Source organism: Ochotona curzoniae, unplaced genomic scaffold, assembly GCF_017591425.1.
Source record: "Ochotona curzoniae isolate NIBS_2020 unplaced genomic scaffold, NIBS_Ocur_1.0 patch175, whole genome shotgun sequence".
Classification (NCBI taxonomy): Eukaryota; Metazoa; Chordata; class Mammalia; order Lagomorpha; family Ochotonidae; genus Ochotona; species Ochotona curzoniae.
In genome coordinates, this window is record NW_024466723.1 from 608,694 (window position 1) to 633,545 (window position 24,852).

Genomic DNA, 24,852 nt, shown 5'->3' on the forward strand with positions numbered 1-24,852 from the left:
ATGTTTGGGGTGGAAGCTGAAGGGGCTGGGGTGGGGGGCGTGGGGAGTGTCCTTGGAAGGAAAACAATAGTTCCCAGTGGCAGGAAAGAGAACAGCTGGCTCTGAGGGGTGGGGGCTGCAGCGGGGTGGGGGTGGAACGGGGTAGGGGACTCCCGGGAGACTGCTCTCTGTACCCAAGCTCATCTCCCCGCTCCGGCTGGCCAGCTTCCCCTTCCCCAAGCCCCAGCTTTCCCTAGCCCCAACCCTGACCCACAGAACAGAGTATGAGTTGGAGTCTAGAGGATACAGCCATGTAAGGTCTGTGGAAATCACTGCAGCCCAGCTCAGACCCGCCCCCAGCCCCGGCCCGCCCCTCTCCTGGCTCCAGCCTCCCTAGGTCCATCCTAGGCAGCTGACTCTTGGGAAACGCAGCCAGAGCCCGGAACCCCCAGTCCGGGAGCCAGGAGAGCCCCTCTTGCCAGACTCCGGTGACACCGTTCTAGCTTCTCGAATCCTCTGTCCCTCTTCAGAGACCATGAACCAGAAGACCACCCTGGTGCTCCTTGCTCTGGCTGTCATCACCATCATTGCCTTGATTTGTGGCCTGCTGGTAGGCAGGGGTACAAGTGGGGATGAACCCAGCTCACCGCCCCATTGTCCCTTGGGGACTCCCAGCGCCCAGACCTGGCCACACCCCGACCGGAGCCAGCTCTTCTCAGACCTGAACCCAGATGAGCTGACAGCTGTCATGAGCTTTCTGAGGCAGCAGCTGGGGCCAGGGCTGGTGGACGCGGCCCAGGCCCAGCCCTCAGACAACTGCGTGTTCTCGGTGGAGTTGCAGCTGCCCCCCAAGGCTGCGGCCCTGGCTCACCTGGACAGAGGAGGCCCCCCACCGACCCGTGAGGCACTGGCCATTGTCTTCTTTGGTGCCCAGGCCCAGCCCAACGTGAGTGAGCTGGTGGTGGGGCCTCTGCCCCGACCCAGCTATGTGCGGGATGTGACAGTGGAGCGGCACGGGGGCCCCCTGCCTTACCACCGGCGCCCTGTGCTGGCCCGAGAGTACCTGGAGATAGAAAACATGCTGTTCGACAGAGAGCTGCCCCGGGCTGCTGGCCTGCTGCACCACTGCTGCTTCTATACTTCTGGGGGACGCAACCTTGCTTTGTTGACGGCTGCTCCTCGTGGGCTGCGATCTGGGGACCGGACCACCTGGTTTGGCCTCTACTACAACATCTCAGGGGCTGGGTTTTACCTGAACCCTGTGGGCTTGGAGCTTCTGGTCAACCACAAGGCGCTGAACCCTGCCCACTGGTACATCCAGAAGGTATTCTATCAAGGCCGCTACTACGAGAGTCTGGCCCAGCTGGAGGAGCAGTTTGAGGCCGGCATGGTGAATGTGGTGCTGATCCCTAACAATGGCACAGGTGGGTTGTGGTCCCTGAAGTCCCAGGTGCCCCCAGGCCCGGCCCCACCTCTGCAGTTCCACCCCCAGGGTCCTCGCTACAGTGTGCAGGGGACTCGTGTGGCCTCCTCCCTGTGGACTTTCTCCTTTGGCCTGGGAGCCTTCAGTGGCCCGAGGATCTTTGACATCCGCTTCAAGGGAGAACGGCTGGCTTACGAGATCAGCCTCCAGGAGGCTGTGACCATCTACGGAGGGAATTCTGCAGCAGCGATGCTGACCCGCTACCTGGACGGCGGCTTTGGCATGGGCAAATACACCACGCCCCTGACTCGCGGGGTGGACTGCCCCTACCTGGCCACCTACGTGGACTGGCACTTCCTTCTGGAGTCCCAGACGCCCAAGACAGTGCGCGATGCCTTCTGTGTGTTTGAACAGAATCAGGGCCTCCCCTTGAGACGGCATCACTCAGATCTTCTGTCTTACTACTTTGGTGGTCTTGTGGAGACGGTGCTGGTCTTTAGATCTGTGTCCACCTTGCTCAACTACGACTATGTGTGGGACATGATGTTCCACCCCAATGGGGCTGTGGAGGTCAAGTTCCATGCCACAGGCTACATCAGCTCGTCCTTCCTCTTTGGTGCTTACCAAGGGTTTGGGAACCGAGTCGGGCCTCACACGCTGGGCACTGTCCACACCCACAGTGCCCACTACAAGGTGGATCTGGATGTAGCAGGTGAGTCCTCCTGGCAAAGGGGGCAGTGTGTGCCTGAAGGTTTTGCCTCCATTTGCTTTGACTGCTCTGTGGGTTGCCCAGGAAAGGATGATATGCATTTTCTTGCTTTCTTGTTTATTGGATGGGAGAATACTAGCTGCTGAATCTTATTTGAAGCTTAATGCACTAGCTGGCAACACGTGACCTCCATCTACATGACTAGCTTGGAGAATCCTGGGCTGTGGGAAGAGGCAGGGTCTAGGTCACTCACTAGGGTCTCCTATCCCTCGCACTTGCACCACTTCGTTTCGTCACTCAAGAACTCTTGGCTGGCCTCTGGTGCCAGGGCACTAAGTGTCTGTTCTGCCAAGTCCCTGGCACCTACAGGCCAGTCATGAACCCCTTAGGTTCTCCCTGCTCCTCCCTGTTTTCTGGGCACAGTTCACCTGAGTTCTGAAGCACCATGAGGGCATGGGGTGGGATTGGAGAGAGGGTTTCTGGATGTTCCTGGGATGGGCAGTTGCAGAACCAAGGCTCTGCGATATCTTGGAGTTCTTGCTTGTTCTCACTTCCCTGCATGCAGAGTCCATCAGCAGGTTATTTTCTGCGCCGTGTCTCAATTAGCTCAGAACCTTCGCCAGGGCCCATGGCCAGCCGCCTGCAGGTGCCAGTCCTCTCTTTGTGGTCTCCTTCCTTGCTGCTGCTGCTGCTACATACACGGTCCACTCTGCCCTGAGCTCTCACATTGCCCAGCCCCTGCAGCATTCCCATCACAGGCAGCCACAGGGGCCTTCCCTTCTTAGTGCAGCTCTAACCTGCTCCCAGATCCTCTCCCCTGCTCTGGCATTCTCACACCCTACCCTGCGTGCCTCTGGACACAGAGTCCACGCCGTTCCGTCAGACTTCTGCATTCAGGCTGATGTTTTGCCTCTGCCTCAAACGCTGTTCCATGCCTCCTCCTCCTTTTCCTCTCCCTCTTCTTTTCCCAATCATTAATTTGAAAGGAGAGACAGACAAAAAGAAATTTCCTATCTTCTGGTTCAGTCTCCATATACCTGTCTAGACCAGGCTAAAACATAGAGCTGGGATTTCAATCCAGGTCTCCCACATGGGTGACAGGGACCCAAGTACTTGAGCCATCACCTGCTATTTCCCAGACCGCACATGAGCAGAACGCTGGAGCTGAGCGTGAAGCCAGGACTCCAGAAGCCAGGGGCTGTGATGTGTGATGTAGGCATCCCAGGAGCGGCTTAATCGCTGCTACAAATACCCTCCCCCATGTTTTCTCTTTTGAAGACTAAAAAAAAAAAGACTATTAATTTGAAAAGCAGAGTTACAGAGATAAAAATCTTCTATCTGCTGGTTCATCCTCACAAACAGCCACAAGGGTTGAGGCTAGGCTAGGCCAAAGCCAGGAGTCAGAAGCTTCTTCCAGATTTCTCAGATGGGTACAGGGGTCTAAACACTTAGGCCAACTTCTACTGCTTTTTGAGGCGCATTAGCAGGAACCTAGATTGGAAGTGGAGCAAATGGGATTCTAACCAGCACCTGTATGGGACTACAGGCACTACAAGCAGAGGCTTAACCCACTATCCCAAAGTGCTGGCCCCCTTTTGGTGATATCTTTAAGATCAAAAAGTTGCCCAGGGGCCTGGTACAGTAGCCTAGCAGCTAAAGTCCTCACCTTCATATACCGGGATCCCGTATGGGTACCAGTTCTAATGTTGGCAGCCCTGTTTCCCATTCAACTCCCTTCTTGTGGCCTGGGAAAACAGTCGAGGATGGCCCAAAGCCTTGGGACCCTGTACCATGTCGGAGACCTAGAAGAAGCTCCTGGCTCCTGGCTTTGGATCAGCTCAGTTCCAGCTGTTGTGGCTGCTTGGGGAGTGAAATATTGAACAGAAGATCTTCTCTGTCTCTCCTCCTCTCTGTATATCTGACTTTCCAAAAAAAAAAAATAATAAAGCTTTTTTTAATTGCCCAGGAAGGGGGCCCCCCTTTTTTTCTTTTTTTATATTTTATTTATTTTTATTGGAAGATTAGATATACAGAGAGGAGGAGAGACAGAGAAGATGTTTCTGTTGATTCACTCCCCAAACGGCCGCAACAGTTGGAGCTGAGCTGATCCAAAACCAGGAGCCTGGAGTTTCTTCCAGGTCTCCCACACGGGTGCAGGGTCCCAAGGCTTTGGGCCATCCTCAACTGCTTTCCCAAGCGACAAGGAGGTAGCTGGATGGGAAATGGGGCTGCCAGGATTAGAACTGAGGCCCATATGGGATGCTGGTGTGTTCAAGGCGAGGACTTCAACCGCTATGCTACCGCACTGAGTCGGGGTCCCTTTTCTTGCCTGTGTTTGCATCCCTGTAACACTGACATTACCAAGGCCTTGCTGTGCTCCTGTGGCAGCACCAGAAGTTGGGGTGAGTTAGGGTGATATGACACTCAGCTCTGTCGCTAGAGACTTGCCTAGTCCTCTCTGCTACAGAATGTCGAGCGGATGGATGAAGGCCATGTTAAATAAATGGATCACAGTGCAAAAGCTCTGGCCGAAGAAGGAAGGGTCCTGGGAAGGGAAAGCAGGGCCGCTCTAGTCCCCCAGGGACGCTCTGTGGACCCGTGGGGGGGAACTCCACCCAGGACCGCTGCCTGACCAGCCTTCCCCTCTCCAGGGCTGAAGAACTATGTCTGGGCTGACGACATGGCCTTTGTGCCCTCGCCTGTGCCCTGGAACCCTGAGCACCAGATGCAGAAGCTGCAGGTGACACGGAAACTGCTGGCCACGGAAGATCAGGCTGCCTTCCCGCTGGGCGGTGGCACCCCTCGTTATGTGTACCTGGCCAGCAACCACAGCAACAAATGGGGCCACCCCAAGGGCTACCGCATCCAGATACTCAGCTTTTCTGGCGAGCCGCTGCCCCGGGACAGCCTGTTGGAGAGAGCTTTCAGCTGGGGGAGGTGAGTGAAGAAGTGGGAGAAGGGAGAGATGGAGGGAACCCCAGAAACAGACCAAACACGGGGCGGCGGGGGGGAACCAGGTCTTTGGAGGGATTTTTTAATTCCTAATCGGTACAGAAGCACGTTTCCTCTCAAAGGATTAAAGCCCGACATGAGAGCGTGCTTGTGTTGTTGAGGAAGAGGGACATCTTGGAAATGGCAGAAGGCTATGACCCGTCAGAGTGTCCCCGAGGGCTGGGGTGAATGAGCCCAGCCACCTGAGCTGTGTCCTCCTAGGTACCAGCTAGCTGTGACGCAGCGGAAGGACAAGGAACCCAGAAGCAGCAGCGTCTTCAATCAGAATGACCCCTGGGCCCCCACAGTGGACTTCGCAAAATTCATCAACAATGAGACGATTGCCGGGGAGGTCAGCTGGTCATGGGAGATGAGGGTGGGAAGCTGGGATATACCGGTGAGCCTCACCTCTCTTGGGTGGGCCGTGGGCACAGTTGAGGACCGTTGACAGACCTTGGGACTCGGCTGGATCCCCAGCTTTGTGCACTGAGTACTTTCTGGGCCCTAAGCTGCAAGGAGGGCTGGATGTCCCAAGGGAAGGTCATGTTTCCTGTGTCTAAAACCCCTCCCACTCGGGGCTGAACAGTGCACTAAGAAAGAATTTCTCAGAATCAGCCAGTTTTGGCCTCCCAAGTCCTCCCCCTCTTCACCCTGGCTTCCTGAATTATGGTTTGGGAGATCTCAGAGTTAGGAGGCTTGAGATGAGGTGGCCCATGGGGGCCACCCTCTGGGCTGGGGGCAGGGGTCGGGGCACAAGAGGTGCTGTGATGGGAAGAGCCACAGGTGGAGGGTCAGGGTCAGCAGCAGGGAGGCATCTCCCTAGGGGAAATGGACTGTTTACATTCTGATTTCCGGCCGGGCTGAAAAAGTGTTAAAAGGCTCTGGATCTGGAGCATGGCCAGACCCCAGGATCCTTTTCCTCCTTTCCCCGCCAGGACTTGGTGGCCTGGGTGACCGCTGGCTTTCTGCACATCCCACACGCCGAGGACATTCCCAACACGGTGACCGTGGCCAACGGCGTGGGCTTCTTCCTCCGACCCTACAACTTCTTTGACGAGGACCCCTCCTTCTACTCGGCAGACTCGGTTTACTTCCAGGAGGACCAGGATGCTGAGGCCTGTGCCGTCAACCCCCTGGCCTGCCTGCCCCAGGTCGCGGCCTGTGCCCCCGAGCTCCCTGCCTTCACCCATGGGGGCTTCACTCACAACTAGGGGGCTTCTGGGAAATGCGGCTGGGCTGTGAGGGCCGAGGCAGCAGTGGAGGCTGGGCTGAGGCGCCTGGCCCCGTTTTCTCTGGCTGGCGGTCCCTTCCTGTCTCCCATGGTCTCTCTCCCTGGCGTCTGCTTCCTGCCAGGGCCATGCAGAGCGTGCAGAGCCCAGGACTCCTGGGGGTACCTGGGTCTTGCTGTGCCCACCGTGCTCAGTTCCCACCCCCAGAGGGCAGGAAGGACCAACAGGAGCCTGCAGAGGCAGCCACCCGCTTTAACACAGATGTGTCTCTTTCATTTTCTTCTGGATCTTTCTGATCTTTTAAAGCCAAGAACTGCAACAGGCATAGCTCCCTAGAGACTCTGGGGCTGTCCCTGCAACCCCAGAGCCTGCCTCCCTCCTTCCTTTTTCTGCCCACCTCCCTTTCCTCCCATTGCTGCCTGCTGTTGCTGTTGGTCTAGGGGTTCCCTGCTAACATCCTCTTTCCCCTCTCTCCTCTTTCCCCAACCCCACCTCTTGTGGAGCGTCAGTCCCTGGTATTTCCCCAGCCTACATTTCTCAGTTTTGCTCTCCTCCCCTCTCCTGACCTATGGAAGTCTCAGAGATGCGATAGGACATCTGATGGAAGGCACAGTTCCAGCCTGTGCCCCTGCCCCTCGACTTGCACCTGTCTGCCTTGCATCTGCTGGAGGAAGATGGCCACGGGGCCAGTAGTTCCTGTTAGCATTCAGGGGGGTTTGTGGGTGAACTGGTGACGAAGAATGGTCATTTGGTGCTGGGCTTGTATAACCTGCGGCCACGGGGAGGGAGTTCAAGGGCACCAAAAGGAGAGAAGCAGAGAAGTCCCAAGCGCTCTAGCCCCACCCCCCGCAACAGGGGCTGTCCAATCACAGACAGGCATGCAAAAGAGCTTGGGAGCCTGGTGGGAGGGGGACTGCTCTCCTTCCTGATGTCTGGATTGGGGACGAATACAGACACAAGAACCCAAGTGCCCTCGTCTAGGGCATTGCTGAAGTCAGTTCTCCTACAGACTAACCCCGTAACACTATGCAGCTGAAAGTCATTCTGTCCTTCCCCTACTAATACGGAATAATTGTCAAGTGAGATGGCAAGCAACAGAAGGTGAGAAGTGCACTTCCTGACAAAAGTGTAGCGTACACGCATGTGTATTTGCTTCTGTGTGCACAGAAGTGACGCCAATGAGCTCCGAGGAGGGAAGGGACTAGCAGCTTGCACAGTCCTTTCACATTTGACCTTTGAGCCATGTGATTGTATTACTTGTGCAGAATAAATAAGAAGTAGCCCAAACACAAGCTGACTTTTAAAAACTTACCTGTTTTGGGGAACACAGGGAGAAGGGTAGAGTGCATTATGAATGATGGGATCCGAGGATTCAGTTTTCTCACATTCATGAGTATGGTCTCAGAACTCGTTTTTTTTAAAGACTTATCATTGGGTCTGGCACAGTAGCCTAGTAGCTAAAGTCCTCGCTTTACACGTGCCAGGATCCCATATGAGCACCAGTACTAGTCTTGGAGACTCTACTTCCCATCTAGCTCCCTGCCTGTGGCCTGGGAAAGCAGTTGAGAACGTCCCAAAGCCTTGGGACCCTGCACCTGCATGGGAGACCTGGAGGAAGTTCCTGGCTCCTGTTTCAGATCAGCTCAGTGTGGGCCATCACAGCCACTGAGGGCGTTAATCAGCAGGCGGAAGATCTTCCTTTCTGTCTCTCCTCCTCTCTGTGTACCTGACTTTCCAATAAAAATAAATACATTTTAAAAAAACCTTATTATTTAGTTGAGAGGCAGAATTTACAGAGTGAGAGAGAGGGAAAGACAGAGAAATTTCCCAAATGTCCACAATGGCCCGGCTGGACTGGTCAAAACCAGGAGCCAGGAGTTCCTTCTGGATCTCCCAGGTGGGTAGACTGGGCCACATTTTGCTACTTCCCCAGACACATTAGCAGTGAGCTGAATTGAGTGTGGAGCAGCTGGAACTCAAACTGCCACCCATTTTGGATGCTGGTGACACAGATAGCGGCTTTACCTACTACACCGTACCCCTGGCTCCCAACCTCAGAACTCGTGGTTGTACATCTCAGTCCATTCCTCATCTCCTCCCTCTGTGTGTGTGTGTGTGTGTGTGTGTGTGTGTGTGTGTGTGTGTGTGTGTTTGTCTCTCCGAGAAGAGGGGGTGATGACAGGCCATGGGGAGGGGGCAAGCTGTGCTTGCTGGAAGCCCAGGCCAGGGCAGTGAAGTGCAGGCAGCAGGTTGGGGCTGTTGCTCAACTTCTAAGCAGAGAGAGCTCTAATACTGCACCCTCTGACTCTCCTGGCCTAAGCCCACATTTCCCATAGACCAATGTGGGCCACGGTAACTCCCCCTGTGTCCTAAATTCCTGTTCCCCAAAAAGCTAAGAAACCAGAGCAGAGGCATCAGCACAGTGTACACATGAGAGCAGGATGTGTTTAAAAGAAAGCGAGAGCATACATTCTTCATATGTGGGTGTGGGTCACACACAGAGAGACACCCGGCATGCACAATCCAGAGCTGCGTTAGCAGGGAGCTGGATCAGAAGTGGAGCAGCCAGGCTTCAAACCGGCACCCTTATGGAATCCCGGTGGATATAAGGTAAGGATTTAGCCACTAGGGTATCATGCCGGGCCTCACTTGCTACTTTAAAAAAAATCTATTTCTTTGAAAGAGAATGTCCCATCTGCTGCTTCACTTCCTAAATGGTCTCCTAAGGCACTTTAGCAAGAAGCCAGATCAGAAGTGGAGCAAACAGGACTCTGATATGGGATGCCAGCTTTGCACCCCATATGCAATAGCATATGAAATCCTATAGGCAGTGTCCTAACCATCTGTGCCACAAGGCCAGTGCTAGTCAGGCACTTCTTCTTCTTCTTTAAGATTTATTTATTTTTATTGCAAAGTCAGATATACAGAGAGGAGAAGAGACAGAGAGGAAGATCTTCCACCCGATGATTCATTCCCCAAGTGACTGAAACGGCTGGTGCTGAGACTATCTGGAGACAGGAGCCAGGAACTTCCTCCAGATCTCCCATGCAGGTGCAGGGTCCCAAGGCTTTGGGCAGTCCTCGACTGCTTTTCCAGGCCACAAGCAGGGAGTTAGATGGGAAGTGGATTACTGGATTACTATCATCATCCCTGGATGAGACCCTAGCCACACCTCACCAGGTGGGCCTTCTTGCCACACCCATCACACATGGATAACACATAACATACAATAAACACATACATAATTCATACAATACAATATGCATACCTATAGACCACATACAATATACAACAAACATATACAACACATAGTTCACAGCTCACAATGCAAAACAGGATAAACACCTACACATAACACACAGACACGTACATAACACACAGACTACACACATAACACACAGCACATGTAAATACATCACAATCCAACACACACATGACAACACACATAATTACATATATCACATACACATCTAACACATGCATAAACACACAACACGTACAACATACATACCCACAACCCACAATAAATGATACACACAACCCACATGTATTCAAATAACACACAGCATAATACACAACTACATGTGTAAGAACACATGTACACATGACACACACAATCCATATACAAAACACAGCACACACACTCCTATGTCCTTCCTGTTAGGGAGTTCTCACTAATCTTTCCTCCCAAGGCTGGCCTGCACCCTTTTTCCTCTAGCCCCGTCCATTTCTGTCCTCCAACTGACCTTGACTGTCCTCTGGAGGGTCTCCCTGGAGGGTGCTGCAGGACCATTAGGGCAGTGTCCACCATGAGGGGGGACAAGAATGCCCAGGACACTTCTTATTTACCACACGCCATCTCAAATGCTTCCAGAATCTATTAAACCAAAAATATTCTTTGTAGTCCCCTTCCCACAGAGATTCTGCAGGTGAGCAAAAGAGATGCTGTGTCCTGCTCCCCAAGCCAGGGATGGGGGTGGTGGGCTGACCTGCACCAGGGGGGGAGGGGCTGCTGTGTTGAAATTCCAGCCAGGCTGTAACACCCAACAGTAAAAACCAGAACAGGTGAAGGTTAATCAGGAAAGGCCACTGTTTCTGCTAGGACAGGAGGCAGACTAAGTAGAGCTTGGCCCATGAATCCACCAATGGGTGTGAGATCTGACATTGGGAGAGGTTCTTATGGAAGAGCTTAGGTAACAGTACCTAAGAGCTCTGTCACAGTCCCTGCAAGTGAACACAAGAACCATGATAAGGAGCAGCCCAGACCAGGCCAGGGAATGGTATCCACCGGCATATATCTGGCACAGGCTGGGGGCGAACCAGGCTGGGTCAGTTCATATCACCCACTGTTGAATCTGAGCGCCAGGATGGAGTGAAGTTTGGGCCAGGTTGGGTCACAACACAACCCAGTTCACATGAGGGTCAGGACTGTGTGCCGGATGGGCTAGGCTAGGGTATAGTCCCACCAGTGTGAGGTGGAATTGAGGGCAGGGTGGGCCTGGCCAGGGTGCAATAGCCACTGGCAAATGATGAGGTGAGGCAGGGCATGCCAGACTGGCTGCAGCGCCCAACCAGCACATTTGAGACCCAGAGGGGAAGGGGACAAGCCGGTAGGGGAGATGTGGAAAGCTCCCCTGTTGGACCACCACTCCCACTGGAGAGCATGAGTTGGGATGGGGACAGATCAGGATAGGCAGGGCTATAGCATCTGTTGGCCTCATGTGAGCTGGATCAGGGAAAGCCAGGCTGGGTTGACTGTTCCTTCTTGTGCATGCGTAAGTCAGAGTGGGTGTGGGCTGGCTGGGCTTTGCTGCAGCATCAGCTGGCAGATGCTGGCACAGGGGGCAAATTCTGTTAAGGTAAACTGCAGAATCACCTGGAGAGTGCAAGATCTGAGAGTGGGAGTGGGCCCAGTAAGGAAACAGTGGGCACCTCCCTCTTGGGTTGCCACTCTGACTGATGAACATGACAACCAAAACTAGGGCAGGCAGGCTAGACAGAGTGTGGCACCCATTGGCACATATGTGGGCTGGATAGTGGGGCTGGTTGGGTTGAACTAGGCTTCAGTGCCCATTAACTTGTATGAGAGTTGAATGGATGTGGGGCAGACTGGACCAGTCTACTATATATACTGGCAAACACGGGAATCAGGGCAGGAGGGCGGGATTGGTGGAAGCTATTGTGGGTTACTCAGACTAGGTCGCTGCTCCCACTGGTGTATGTGAAGGCTGAGTGTATGGTGGGCAAGATCAGGTTGGACTGCAACACCCATTGGTTTGGGTAGAAGACAGGGTTGGAGACAACTGACCCAGCAGTTGCAATCACCAGCGTGTGCATAAGCTGACTGGGGCAACAGACTGTACCAGACCCTGCATTAGCAAGCACACACAAGAATCAAGTCTGGGATCACTTCAGATGAAGTTTCTTTGAGGATCCCCCAACTGAATCGCTGGACTCAGAATCCCAACCATGGAGAGAATTGCAGGTTCCATGGTCTGACTGTGGAGTGCATGTGTCAGAGCTGGGCTTCCTCAGTGGCTTAGAGCAGTGAACAGCATGTCCAGGTGCACATGCAGGATATGGCAGTACACTGAAGTCTGCAGAGAACACTTGGTACCACAACAGAAGACAGAGGACAGAGCAAACTGATCAACTACCCCAGCCAAGAGTTGGCAGTGAATATCTGGGCAAATGGAGACTCTAAGGTGGACTATGTCAACTAGTGGATTCTGGAGAGATTTCATTGTGCTTGGAGTGGTGAGATTAGCAGTAATTCAGAACTGTTGAAGTATTAAAAGCTCATGAGATGAGCAGGACCCTCAGAGTATGCTCCACACTGGGGACCCTGGAGTGGTGTGGGGTGGCTGTCCTCCATCCCAGGGTGCAGAGGCGTTTGGGAGGCTGGGTGTGGCTTCTCCCTGTATCATCTCTCTTCCCCCAGATACAGGAAGGAAAAAAAGAATGTGGAAATGATGATCTCACCCACCTTCCTGTAGCCCTTGACCCTTATCATCCTAATCAACTATGTAAAAATCATCAAAAAATAAAAATTAAAAAAAAAAAGAGAAACTCCAGCCAGGGTCAGGGGGCCATGCCCTCGCATAGCCCCACAAGGAGCCCCACTCCCCGTTCACAGCTTCAAGAGCAAAACTATCTTTTTACCAAAAATACATCAATATTTTTAAATAAAAAAGAAATAAGTAAAAAGAAAATTCTTCTCACTGCTGATCCTACAATAAATTGTTGGCTTACTAGAAAAAGAGAGAGAGAGAGAGAGCACATGTGACAGAACCGGAGACTCAAACAGAAGTGCAGCCTATAAACCTGGCAGGATGCCCAGCCCTTCCAACTGAGTGCCCTGCCTGTTTGCCCAGGGTTTCCACGAGCCCCATGACCTCCCATGAGGGTCTCCTTGCTTTTGCTATGGACCAAATGGGCCCTGATCCTCCACGGCCAGCCCCAGACCTGTGCCCACCTCCCTCCAGCCGGGCTGACCCCTGCCTGTATCACAGCTCCAGGCCTTGGTGGCATGTGTTTCACCCACTTAGGGCAGTGGGCTGGGGCTCCTCAGCTGGGCCCCGGGATCTCCTCTGGGGAGTGGCCACGGGATGTTCTCCCCAAGCCAGGTGGGAGAGGGTTCTCCCACATGCCTGAGGGAAGCATGTCCCTTGCTGGAACCTTCTGTCCATCCCAATTCCCCTCAGGACGTGGAAGACGGTCTCCCAGCTACCAGCTTCGCCCTTTACACCACTGCCGTGTTAGAAGAGGGGTCCCTGGAGCAGGGGGCTGGGGGCTTCTGATTCAACTCCAGTGCCTATGGCTCTGTCTTTCCTTGATGTCCCACCTGGCCTGTCAGTCCTGCTCCCCAAAGACATCTGATCACATTTGCCTTCTGCCCTTCCTCCCCTGCCTCTGCCCTGTCCTACACCCCCTGCTATGTTTACTTCCAGGGACTTCTGAGCGCTCAGGGCCTCCCTGACGCTGCACTGACTCAGGCTTGCAGCCCCCAGCTCCCTTGCTTCAGAAAAGGTGCTGGCTGATTCGGTCACTGGCACCGCAGAAAGCAACAAACTCATGAGCAGAGCTCGCAGGGTGTGTGGCACAGCGGGATAGGAAGCAAGGTGCCGACTGCAGGGGTGTGGGTAGGCGAGCTGTGAGGACAGCTCTGTGGCCAAGACAAAGAATCCACCGCTCCTCCCACTTGGTGACCCAACTGGGAACCCCGGGGGACTTGTTTGATTTGAGATGGAGGCTTCCACAGCCACCCAAAGTCCATTTCCCTGCCTCAGCCCCTCCTCCTGCGTCCTGCCTGACCCCTAGCCCCTGCCAACCTCTGTGCTGAGGCTGCTGTTCCAGCAGCACTGCACAGACAGGCAGAGCCAGGCGGAGGGAGGCACTTGGCCCTGGGGCTTGTTCACGCATCTGTCCCACGTCCGCCAGCCAGGCACACTGGCAATGGCTGCCTTCCTAGCTTTGCTCCTCTTCAGTGTTCCCATGGCAGGAGTGAGTGAAAATAGCCCTGGGAGTGAGGACATAAATCAGACAGAATGCAAGCCTGGCCTGGTGTCCCTTGCGGGCTCCCAGCGCCCAGACCTGGCCACACCCCGACCGGAGCCAGCTCTTCACAGACCTGAGCCCAGATGAGCTGACAGCTGTCATGAGCTTTCTGAGGCAGCAGCTGGGGCCAGGGCTGGTGGACGCGGCCCAGGCCCAGCCCTCAGACAACTGCGTGTTCTCGGTGGAGTTGCAGCTGCCCCCCAAGGCTGCGGCCCTGGCTCACCTGGACAGAGGAGGCCCCCCACCGACCCGTGAGGCACTGGCCATTGTCTTCTTTGGTGCCCAGGCCCAGCCCAACGTGAGTGAGCTGGTGGTGGGGCCTCTGCCCCGACCCAGCTATGTGCGGGATGTGACAGTGGAGCGGCACGGGGGCCCCCTGCCTTACCACCGGCGCCCTGTGCTGGCCCGAGAGTACCTGGAGATAGAAAACATGCTGTTCGACAGAGAGCTGCCCCGGGCTGCTGGCCTGCTGCACCACTGCTGCTTCTATACTTCTGGGGGACGCAACCTCGCTTTGTTGACGGCTGCTCCTCGTGGGCTGCGATCTGGGGACCGGACCACCTGGTTTGGCCTCTACTACAACATCTCAGGGGCTGGGTTTTACCTGAACCCTGTGGGCTTGGAGCTTCTGGTCAACCACAAGGCGCTGAACCCTGCCCACTGGTACATCCAGAAGGTATTCTATCAAGGCCGCTACTATGAGAGTCTGGCCCAGCTGGAGGAGCAGTTTGAGGCCGGCATGGTGAATGTGGTGCTGATCCCTAACAATGGCACAGGTGGGTTGTGGTCCCTGAAGTCCCAGGTGCCCCCAGGCCCGGCCCCACCTCTGCAGTTCCACCCCCAGGGTCCTCGCTACAGTGTGCAGGGGACTCGCGTGGCCTCCTCCCTGTGGACTTTCTCCTTTGGCCTGGGAGCCTTCAGTGGCCCGAGGATCTTTGACATCCGCTTCTGAGGCGAGCGAGTAGCCTATGAAGTCAGCGTCCAGGAGGCCCTGACCATTTATGGGGGCAATTCCCCTGCTGCTCTCCAAAGTCGATACACAGACGGCGGCTTTGGCTTGGGCCACTTCTCCATGCCCCTGACCTGCGGGGTGGACTGCCCCTACCTGGCCACCTACGTGGACTGGCACTTCCTTCTGGAGTCCCAGACGCCCAAGACAGTGCGCGATGCCTTCTGTGTGTTTGAACAGAATCAGGGCCTCCCCTTGAGACGGCATCACTCAGATCTTCTGTCTTACTACTTTGGTGGTCTTGTGGAGACGGTGCTGGTCTTTAGATCTGTGTCCACCTTGCTCAACTACGACTATGTGTGGGACATGATGTTCCACCCCAATGGGGCTGTGGAGGTCAAGTTCCATGCCACAGGCTACATCAGCTCGTCCTTCCTCTTTGGTGCTTACCAAGGGTTTGGGAACCGAGTCGGGCCTCACACGCTGGGCACTGTCCACACCCACAGAGCCCACTACAAGGTGGATCTGGATGTAGCAGGTGAGTCCTCCTGGGAGTGCCTAGGTTTCTAGAAGAATGGGCTGAAGCCTTCATGCCTGGCTTTAAAAATGTTCATCGAGCCATTAAAAAAGAAAAAGTGTATGAATTACATGTCAATGTCATATCTCGGGTTTGCACTTCTTTTTTTTAAAAGATTTATGTATTTCTACTGAAAAAGTAGATATACAGCGAGAAGGAGGTACAGAGAGAAAGATTCTCTGTCCACTAATTCAGTCCTCAATTGGCCGCAATGGCCAGAGCTGAGCTGTTCCAAAGCCAGGAGCCGTGCAGCTGTAGGGTTCAATGCTTTGGTCCATCCTTGACTGCTTTCCCAGGCCACAAGCAGGGGTGTGGATCTGAAGCAGGGCTGACGGGATTAGAACCGGTGCCCACGTGGAATTCTGGCACATGCAAGGTGAGGACTTTTATTAAGTTACTGCGTCAGGTCTGAGGTTTACACTCTTGGAGCTTGTTTATGCTCCTGTATTTAAAACAAACGAGGGTGACTGACACTGTGGGCGTTACAGGTTAAGCTGCTGCCCACAGTCCGTAATCCCTTATGTGTGCTGGTTCAAATTCCAGCTGCTGCTTTTCTGATCCAGCTCCCTACTGAAGTACCTGGGAAGGCAATGGAGAATGGCGCAAATGTTTGGGCCCCTGTATCCACATGGGAAATCTCAAATACACTCTTGGCTTGGTTCAGCCTGGCCCAATTCAACTATTGCAGCCTTTTGGGGGAAGTGAAACAGTGGTTAGAAGACTTTCTCTCCGTTTCTCCTACTTTTTCTGGATTATCTGCCTTTCAATTAAGTAGTAAATAAATTTTTAAACACACCATGAAAATAATTTCTTTATAAAGTCCAACATGCTTTCATACTTTTTTTCCCTCAATCCACCTTTAAAAAAAAAAACTTACAAAAGATGTATTTAAATGCTTGAAAAAAAGTTAACTATGCTCAGATAAATTTATGCACAGATAAATTTCTTTCGGTATAGCTAATGTGATTATTGCCTTTGATTAAAAAACATTTTTATATTACTCAGCCATGCTTTCACACTTTTAAACATTGCTTTTTAACTATGAAGCTCTCCTTACTATGTGCTGTGGACGAAGACAGTAAGCTGGTGTATGTATTTTGGTTTCCGCCACCCACACGGGATCACACTGTGCTTGCATTGTGCCACATAGCAACATGAGGCAAGCCAGCAGTGTGTGTACGCTGAATCCACATAGCAGGCCAGGTGCTCCACAAGGCAGCGTAGCAAAAGAAACCATCACGTTGCTCTAGGAGCGCTGGCGTTAATGCAGAAGCCGAGACTGCCCAGAGAGCCCTGGAAGGACGTGCAGGAAGCATGTTTAGGTGGAATCTCTGTCCTGCAGCTTATTCAGGTGTAGGAAATCATATGATAGGGCCCCCTTCATAGGGCTGTGGTGAGGGTTAATAATGCCACTTGTCTATTTATTTTAACGATTCTTTTGCTTTTATTGGAAAGATAGACTTACAGAGCAAGAAGGAGGGACAGAGTGAGAGCTCTTTCATTCCCTAGTTCATTCCCCAAATGGCTGCAAAGGCTGAACCCGGGAACTCCTGACTCCTGTGTCCTGACCATGTAGACTCTGGAGGGTGGCAGAGATGGCCTTGCTATGGAGGAAGTTTGGACCTCGGTCCTAGCTTCAGCCCTGCCTCCCTCTGGCTCCAGCCACCAGACATGGGGAAATGAACTCTAAAACCTCACAGGGGGGCAGGCATTAGAAGCCACTGTAAGAGGTCCTGGCGCGATAGCGTAGTGGTTTTAAAGTCCTCGCCTTGCACGCCCAGGATCCCATATGGGTGCCAGTTCTAATCCTGGCAGCCCTGCTTCCCATCCAGCTACCTGCCTGTGGCCTGGGAAAGCAGTAGAGGACTGCCCAAAGCCTTGGGACCCTGCACCCACATGTGGGAGACCTGGAAGAAGCTCCTGGCTTTGGATTGGCTCAGCTCCAGCCATTGCAGCCACTTAGGGAGTGAATCATCAGATGGAAGATCTTCCTCTCTGTCTCTTCTCCTCTCTGTATATCTGACTTTCCAATAAAAATAAATAAATCTTAAAAAAAAAAAAGCCAGTGTGAGGTTGCTGCCTAGGACATCCTTATCCAATATTGGAGTGCCCAACTCTAGCTATATGCTAATACATACTGGTTTATTTAGTTTCATCTTTTTGAAAGGCAGAGCCAACACAGAGATAGAGAGAAACCTCTATCCACTGGCTCACTCCCCATGGTCAAACCTTTTTATCTTTTTTTTTTTCTTTTAATTTTATTTTATTTTTGATGTTGTTTACATAGTTGACAAGAATGTAGGCCCATGAGGACCACTGAATAGGGTGGGGAGGGTCAAGACATGGGAGAAGGTGGGTGGGAGAAATACTTTCAATTTTCCTTTTCTCCCTTTTCTCCTGTTTGGGGGTGGGAGGGCGAATGTGGGGGAGGAGGCCTCTCCCAGCTGCCAAATGACATCAGTACCCAGGGCTGGGAGTGTCCACTTGATGTTGTCTTAGAAACCCTGATGCGGAGAATATTCTGACAGTATCGCTCCAATAGTTTTGATAGTTCCAAGACGTAGTTGGCTTTGCTGCTCCAAGGTTAAGCAAATCCCTGCCCCCTGCCAAGGCCCGTCGGCTGATGACTCCACCCTAGTGAATCCACTCATCCAGATGCTTACTACCAAAGCTTGGCCCGGGGAGTTGTCCAATCTGTTCTGCTCTCCGTTTTCACATATGGCACTCAATATTCTAACCGACATATCCACATCTATTTTTAATTTCTGTGTCCACATGATGACACCTTTAGTACACTTTAAGTCACACCTGGCATGATGAACTCTTCAGAAATACCCACTCTTGTTGTCATGTGTCCCAGGAACCTACTTGTGTGACTAGAACAGAAAGGTCATGTACCCAGTGTTTGTCACCTCACGTGAAAGCCCTGGGGTGGAGATCAGGAGCACCGAATCTGCAAAGGAAGCCCAGTGTCTATGGCGGCAGCCCCCGCTGGCCTCGAATCCCTGGAAAGTGCACAGAGCGTGCCAGCATGTCCTGACCTGCTGCTCCTTGGTCTCAGGTCACATAAGACAATTCCTAATATGGATCCTAGCTAGACTCCAATAAAACCATTCAAAATTCCAAATATTCAGAGAACGTACTGTTCTTTTGGCACTACTCCCAGCCCTCTCTGACACATTCCTAACAACAGGGAGAAAAAAATTCAGCAAATAAGTAAAAATTTTAAAAAAGGACAAGCATTTGCACAAGGGCTAAGAGGTTTGCATCCCCATATTGGAAGGCCTGGGTTCAAGTCCTGACTTTCTCTCTAATTCCAGCTTCTAAGTAATACGCACCCTGGGATACGGCAGATAACAACCCAAGTATTTGGTTACCTGCCATCCATGGAAGACCGTGGAGTTCCCAGCTCCTGGTTTGGCCCTGATCCAGCCCTGATTACTGTGGGCATTTGGGAAGTAAGCCATTAGAGAGGTGCTCTCCCTCCATGTCTGTTTTTAATGCCTGCCAAAAACATTTTAAAAACAAGCAAAGAAGCTATGGGAGAGAATTCCAAGCTGTAGCACTTTGGGGCTCAGGGTGTGATGCTCTTTTCTCTGTCCCCTACGTCTGCTGTCCTTGTGTGATGGGATCTAGGCTGCCTCAACTGTATGCTGGTAAGTAGGGGTAACGAAAGACGGACAAGACCCTGGTGTCAAGTGCCACCACCATGCTTACTGTGCATCCTTCTGGGCCAGCCCAGGCACATTGTTTTTGTCTTTAGGAAATACACACACACACACACACACACACACACACACACACACACACAGAAATTGAGAGATAGATTGAGAGAGAGATAAATCTTCCATCTACTGGTTCAGTCCCTAAAAGTCTACAATAGCTAGAGGTGGGCCAGGCCAAAGCTAGGAGCCTGTCACTCCGTGTTAGCTTGTCACTTAGGAGATGGGAACCCCAGCACTTGAGCCATCATTGTTGCTTCCCAGGCTGCACATTAGCAAGAAGCTGGAATAGGAAATGGAGCCAGGATTGGAACGCAGGCATTTCAGTAGGGAATGCAAATATCCCAAGCCATGACTCAACCCCCTTGGCACAACCCCTGCTCCCAAGGTATATTGTTTAAAATCTCTCAGTTGTTCCATCCATGAAGTCAGGATGACCGTAGACTCTTCTCCCCAAGGTGGTGGCAGAAACACAAGCAGCAGTAGAAGCACCCAGCTTTCTACATATGCACAGCTCCTGGGCTGACTACGTGGGAGTCTTGTTTTCATGATGACGCAGTTCTGGCGATGCCACAGGCATGAGATGATGAGGGCAGAGACCCTCTTCATACCAAAAGGAATCCCATCTTGAGCCCACTGCCTGCTGGTGCAGTCCCTCAGAGTGGGGAGGGTTGTGGGAGGACCAGGCACAAAGCTTCCAGAAGTTTTACATAGAGTTGACTGACATCATGGCAAATACCTTCTCCAAGTATCTGGAGGAAGGGTCCTGCGAGGGGGAAGCAGGGCCACTCTAGTTCCCCAGGGACGCTCTGTGGACCCGTGGGGGGGGGAACTCCACCCAGGACCGCTGCCTGACCAGCCTTCCCCTCTCCAGGGCTGAAGAACTACGTCTGGGCTGACGACATGGCCTTTGTGCCCTCGCCTGTGCCCTGGTACCCTGAGCACCAGATGCAGAAGCTGCAGGTGACACGGAAACTGCTGGCCACGGAAGATCAGGCTGCCTTCCCGCTGGGCGGTGGCACCCCTCGTTATGTGTACCTGGCCAGCAACCACAGCAACAAATGGGGCCACCCCAAGGGCTACCGCATCCAGATACTCAGCTTTTCTGGCGAGCTGCTGCCCCGGGACAGCCTGTTGGAGAGAGCTTTCAGCTGGGGGAGGTGAGAAGAGGGTGTCAAGGAGGGAGGGGTAGGGAGGGGGTGGCACCCACACTGAGTTGCTTCTCACAGGTGCAGGTACACATAAACACACGTCCTCTGCTGAGACCACAGTCTTTAGCGCCTCTAGGACGGGTGGGAGGTGCAATATGAAGAAGAACATGTTCATGGTGACCTCTAGGACATGCGTATGCGAGTGTTGACAGTTCTTCCAACCTGCTTGTAAATTTCAGAGAATCAATAGAAAAGTTGGAAGGAAAAAAGGCAGGGGGTAAGAGATACACAGATTGGATGGACTACTTTGTAAAATCCAGGCATCTCCCAGGTCCTGAGGCCCTCCTGTGAGGTGGGTGCCAGGTTCATGAGTCCCCAGGTGTAGGGGATCCAACGGGGCTTGAGTCGCCTGGTCCTGGTCTCTTGGCCTCCCTGAGCAGTGGATGCTGGGTTCATGAGTCCCGGGGCAGGGGATCCGGTGGGGTTCAGGTTGTCTGTTCTGGGTCCTAGGTCCTAGGGCCTACCTGCAAGGTGGGTGCTGAACCTCAGGGACAGGGCTCAGGTCACCTGGCCCTGGTTTTTTGGCCTGCCTGCGAGTGAAAAAGGCAGAGCAGTGGACACAGACCCTGATGCACAAGAATATGGCAGCCCATTTGGTACCATAGCAGAGGAAGGAGAACAGAGCAAATTGGACAACTACCCCAGCAAACAATGACAGCAAAAATCTGTCAATTTTTTGCTGGGTGAATGGAGACTTGAGGTCGACCATGTCAGCCAGTGGGCATTGGGAGGGTTGCCTCACCCTTGGACTGGCGAAATAGACAGCATTTCAGAACTATCCACACCACTTGGAATATGCACCACATTGGGACCCTGGATTGATGTCGGATGGCAGTTCCCCATCCCTGGGTACTGGGACATTTGGGGGTGTGGCTTCCTCCTTTATCTCTCCCCTTCCCCCAGAGACAAGAAGAAATACAGAATTTGGAAACAAAACAAAATAAACAAAGAAAATGGAGTTAAAAATCAGCTTCCTTTGATGCAAAAAAAGAAAGAAAAAAGAAAATTTGAAATGCATGAAATGCATGCACATAAGAAATCTTCCAAAAAGTTTGTGGAAATGTGTATGAAGAAAAATTATGCATGGCTTTTGAAACTTTTAGCACCCAAATAAGTTTACCTTTTAACCCCCCCCAAAATAAAAATAAAATCTAAGCATCTGATGGACTGAACTTGACTGAGATTATGAATCAGGCCACGTTGATGCATGAAGATCCAAGGTCCAGGCTCAAAATCAAGTATCTGGAGGACAGATGTGGACAGATGATAAGGGACATTACTACTTCAAATCTGACTAATGAGTCAGATGATATGAAGACACAAAATATTGAGCAAATGTAGGAATTCTTCAGGGTTGAGGGGAGAGACCGAGAACTGGACAGAGAATAACAGACTCCATACTCCGAGACTTTCGCTGTACTCCCTCTGTTGAGGAGCGTCAGAGATCACACTGGACGCAGGTGTAGGATGTTAGGAGTCTTTATTGCCCAAGCTTGGTGACTGCAGTGCCCACTGTGCTCCAGGAGCCCCACTGCACTGTACAGCATAAGTCAGGGGCTTTTAGGTTCTTATCCTCCAATCAGACTGAGGGCCACGCAGAGCAAACCAGGTTTCCATGTTCAGGAAGCAGAAAGAGAACTACCAGAGCCCAAAGTTTTCTTGTAGTTAATCTATTCTGGTATAGTAGGAGGCAGGAGAGACCAGATGTACAGAGCCTCTGGAGCCATTTCTGCGCTGTCAGTTGACTTGAATGGTGCGAAAAGCAGGAAGGGTAGGGTGCACAGGAGAAGCCTCTGGAGCTGGTTTCAGTTAACCTGACAAGTGGGTGTGAGCCGTCAGTGGCTGCACCCCATCACACCTTGTCAGGACAGCTTTGGGCAGGTGGACAGGTTCATGACTGGGCGTGCTTAGCTGGTGTCTTCCTAGGTACCAGCTGGCTGTGACTCGGCGGAAGGAGGCAGAGCCCAGCAGCAGCATCTACAACTTGAATGACCCCTGGACACCTACCCTGGACTTCACTGACTTTATCAATAACGAGAAGATTGTGGGGCAGGTCAGTGCACCAAGCCGGGGAGGGAGGAAGGAGCAAGGGATGGGACAGGGAGGCCGAGGCTCAAACATCAGCCCCTTTACAGTTTCCCAAGCCTCCTCGGAAAGTCGTTGAGAAAGCAAGCTGAGGGGAGTCTCCCGTTTTACCCCTAGTCACGCCCCAGTGCCACCAGACCCCAGGATCCTTTTCCTCCTTTCCCCACCAGGACTTGGTGGCCTGGGTGACCGCTGGCTTTCTGCACATTCCACATGCCGAGGACATTCCCAACACGGTGACCGTGGCCAACGGCGTGGGCTTCTTCCTCCGATCCTACAACTTCTTTGACGAGGACCCCTCCTTCTACTCGGCAGACTCGGTTTACTTCCAGGAGGACCAGGATGCTGAGGCCTGTGCCGTCAACCCCCTGGCCTGCCTGCCCCAGGTCGCGGCCTGTGCCCCCGAGCTCCCTGCCTTCACCCACGGGGGCTTCACTCACAACTAGGGGGTTTCTGGGAAATGCGGTTGGGCTGTGAGGGCCGAGGCAGCAGTGGAGGCTGGGCTGAGGCGCCTGGCCCCGTTTTCTCTGGCTGGCGGTCCCTTCCTGTCTCCCATGGTCTCTCTCCCTGGCATCTGCTTCCTGCCAGGGCCATGCAGAGCGTGCAGAGCCCAGGACTCCTGGGGGTACCTGGGTCTTGCTGTGCCCACCGTGCTCAGTTCCCACCCCCGGAGGGCAGGAAGGGCCAACAGGAGCTTGCAGAGGCAGCCCGGGTGAGACCCCATTTTCCTTTTTCTGTTTTCATTTTGTTTCCAGTGAGACATAGTTCATACCTCATAAAGATATCATTTTAAAATGTGTCACATAGTGTGCTCCTGTACATTTGCAAATTTGTGCAACTATTGCCACTGTTTCACTCCAGAACATTCTATCACAGGAAGAAAAAAAAAAACAAACTCATACCTATCAGTGGTCTGCCCTCTTCCCTCACCTAATTTACTTTTTGTTACTTTGGATTGGCCTACATTTTGGAAAATACACATAAATAGATGCATGTAATATGTGATCTTTTGTGATTGATTTATTTTAAAACTAGTTGCAAGGCAGAGTGATAAAAAGTGAGATTGACAGAGAGAGAAAAAGGGGGAGAGAGATCTTCTATCTACTGATTAACTTACCAATTGGCCACAACAGCCAGGGCTGGGCCAGGCCAAAACCAGAAGCCAGAATCTCTATCCAGTCTCCCACACGGGTGGCATCCCCCGCTGCTTTCCCAGGCACATTAGCAGGGAGCTGGATCAGAAGCAGAGCAAGCAGGACTGAACTGACACCCCTATGGGAAGCCCACATCAGAGGCAACAGCCCAACCTACTGCGCTTCCACCCACTGCCAGCTCCTATGATTCATTTATTTTGCTTAGTGTAATATATATTCATAAGTATAATGTTTGGCCTTTGCTATTTTAGCTTTTATTTCGCTAGAAATTCAGAGAGACAGAATAGGTGCCTGTATGGGATGCTGATGCTATGGGCAGAGGCTTAATATACTATGCTATGGTGTCAACTCCAATAAATGAAATTTTGAAACACACACACACAAAGAAACAAGTAAAGTTTTTGTAACGACTTATGTTTTTATTTCCCTTGCATATACACCTGGTAGTGGACCTGTTGGGTTTTGTGGTAATTCTGGCTGTCAGTCATGAGGCCTGTATCACAGCTCTGAGTATCTGAGTTCCATCTTGGGCTCCAGACTCCAGCCTCCTGGGAGGAGGTGACAGTGATGGCTCAACTAGCTGGGCTCCTGCCACAGTCGAAGAAGGCAGGGTGGCATTCACAGTGCCTGGTTTTGGCCTAGCCCAGCCTAGGTTTCTTGCAGGCATTTGAGAGGACAGAACCAGCAGATGGAAGATCTCCCTCTCTCTGCCTCTTATACAATTTTGTATAAAGATTTATTCATTTTTATTGGAAAGTCGGATACATAGAGAGGAGGAGAGACAGAGAAGAAGAGCTTCCGTCTGTTGATTCACTCCCCAAGTAGGCACAACAGTTGGAGCTGAGCTGATCTGAAGTCAGGAGACAGGAGCTTCTTCCAGGTCTCCCACACAGGTGCAGGGTCCCAAGGCTTTGGGCCGTCCTTGGCTGCTCTCTCAGGCCACAAGCAGGGGGTTGGATGGGAAGCGGGGCTGCTGGGATATGAACCGGCAGCCATATGGGATCCTGGCACATGCAAGGCAAGGATTTTAGCTGCTAGGCTACAGTGTCAGGCCCTGATACAATTTCTGTCACTGTTCAGGGACAGTTTTGAACAGTTCCTGGCCACCTCTGGGGAAGCAGCCACCCTGGCCACCTTGGCTCTCAGCTTGGCTAAGCCCTTCTTGCCGCTTTCTTCCTCCCTATTCTCCTGCTACCACAGCTTCCGTTTCCTGCCTCTTCCCTCTGAGTCCTGGGGGCCTCTCTGTGTGTTGGGCTGAGGCCACTG

General features: G+C 52.6%; 1 protein-coding gene and 1 pseudogene across 2 annotated transcripts; both read left to right on the forward strand.

Moving 5' to 3' along the window:
- The first annotated feature begins 514 nt into the window (after nt 1–514).
- LOC121166549 (membrane primary amine oxidase-like) lies at nt 515–6,313 on the forward strand. 2 transcript variants are annotated; one of them, XM_040995738.1, is made up of 4 exons: nt 515–2,114; nt 4,763–5,048; nt 5,325–5,454; nt 6,038–6,313. In XM_040995738.1, the coding sequence occupies exons 1-4, from the start codon at nt 515–517 to the stop codon at nt 6,311–6,313; spliced, it is 2,292 nt and encodes a 763-aa protein (XP_040851672.1). The 2 variants fall into 2 exon arrangements, with proteins under 2 accessions (XP_040851672.1, XP_040851673.1); XM_040995739.1 differs by having other exon boundaries at nt 4,763–4,966; nt 5,324–5,454.
- Nucleotides 6,314–10,860: 4,547 nt separating this feature from the next.
- Nucleotides 10,861–22,878, forward strand: LOC121166557 (annotated as a pseudogene).
- The last annotated feature ends 1,974 nt before the right edge of the window (nt 22,879–24,852 follow it).

Bases quoted from the DNA above. Each gene is read 5' to 3' on its own strand.
- LOC121166549 (XM_040995738.1), top strand. From the start codon at position 515: ATGAACCAGAAGACCACCCTGGTGCTCCTTGCTCTGGCTGTCATCACC. The intron at 2,115-4,762 runs GTGAGTCCTCCT...TCCCCTCTCCAG, and splicing joins GGTGGATCTGGATGTAGCAG to GGCTGAAGAACTATGTCTGG. The intron at 5,049-5,324 runs GTGAGTGAAGAA...GTGTCCTCCTAG, and splicing joins AGAGCTTTCAGCTGGGGGAG to GTACCAGCTAGCTGTGACGC.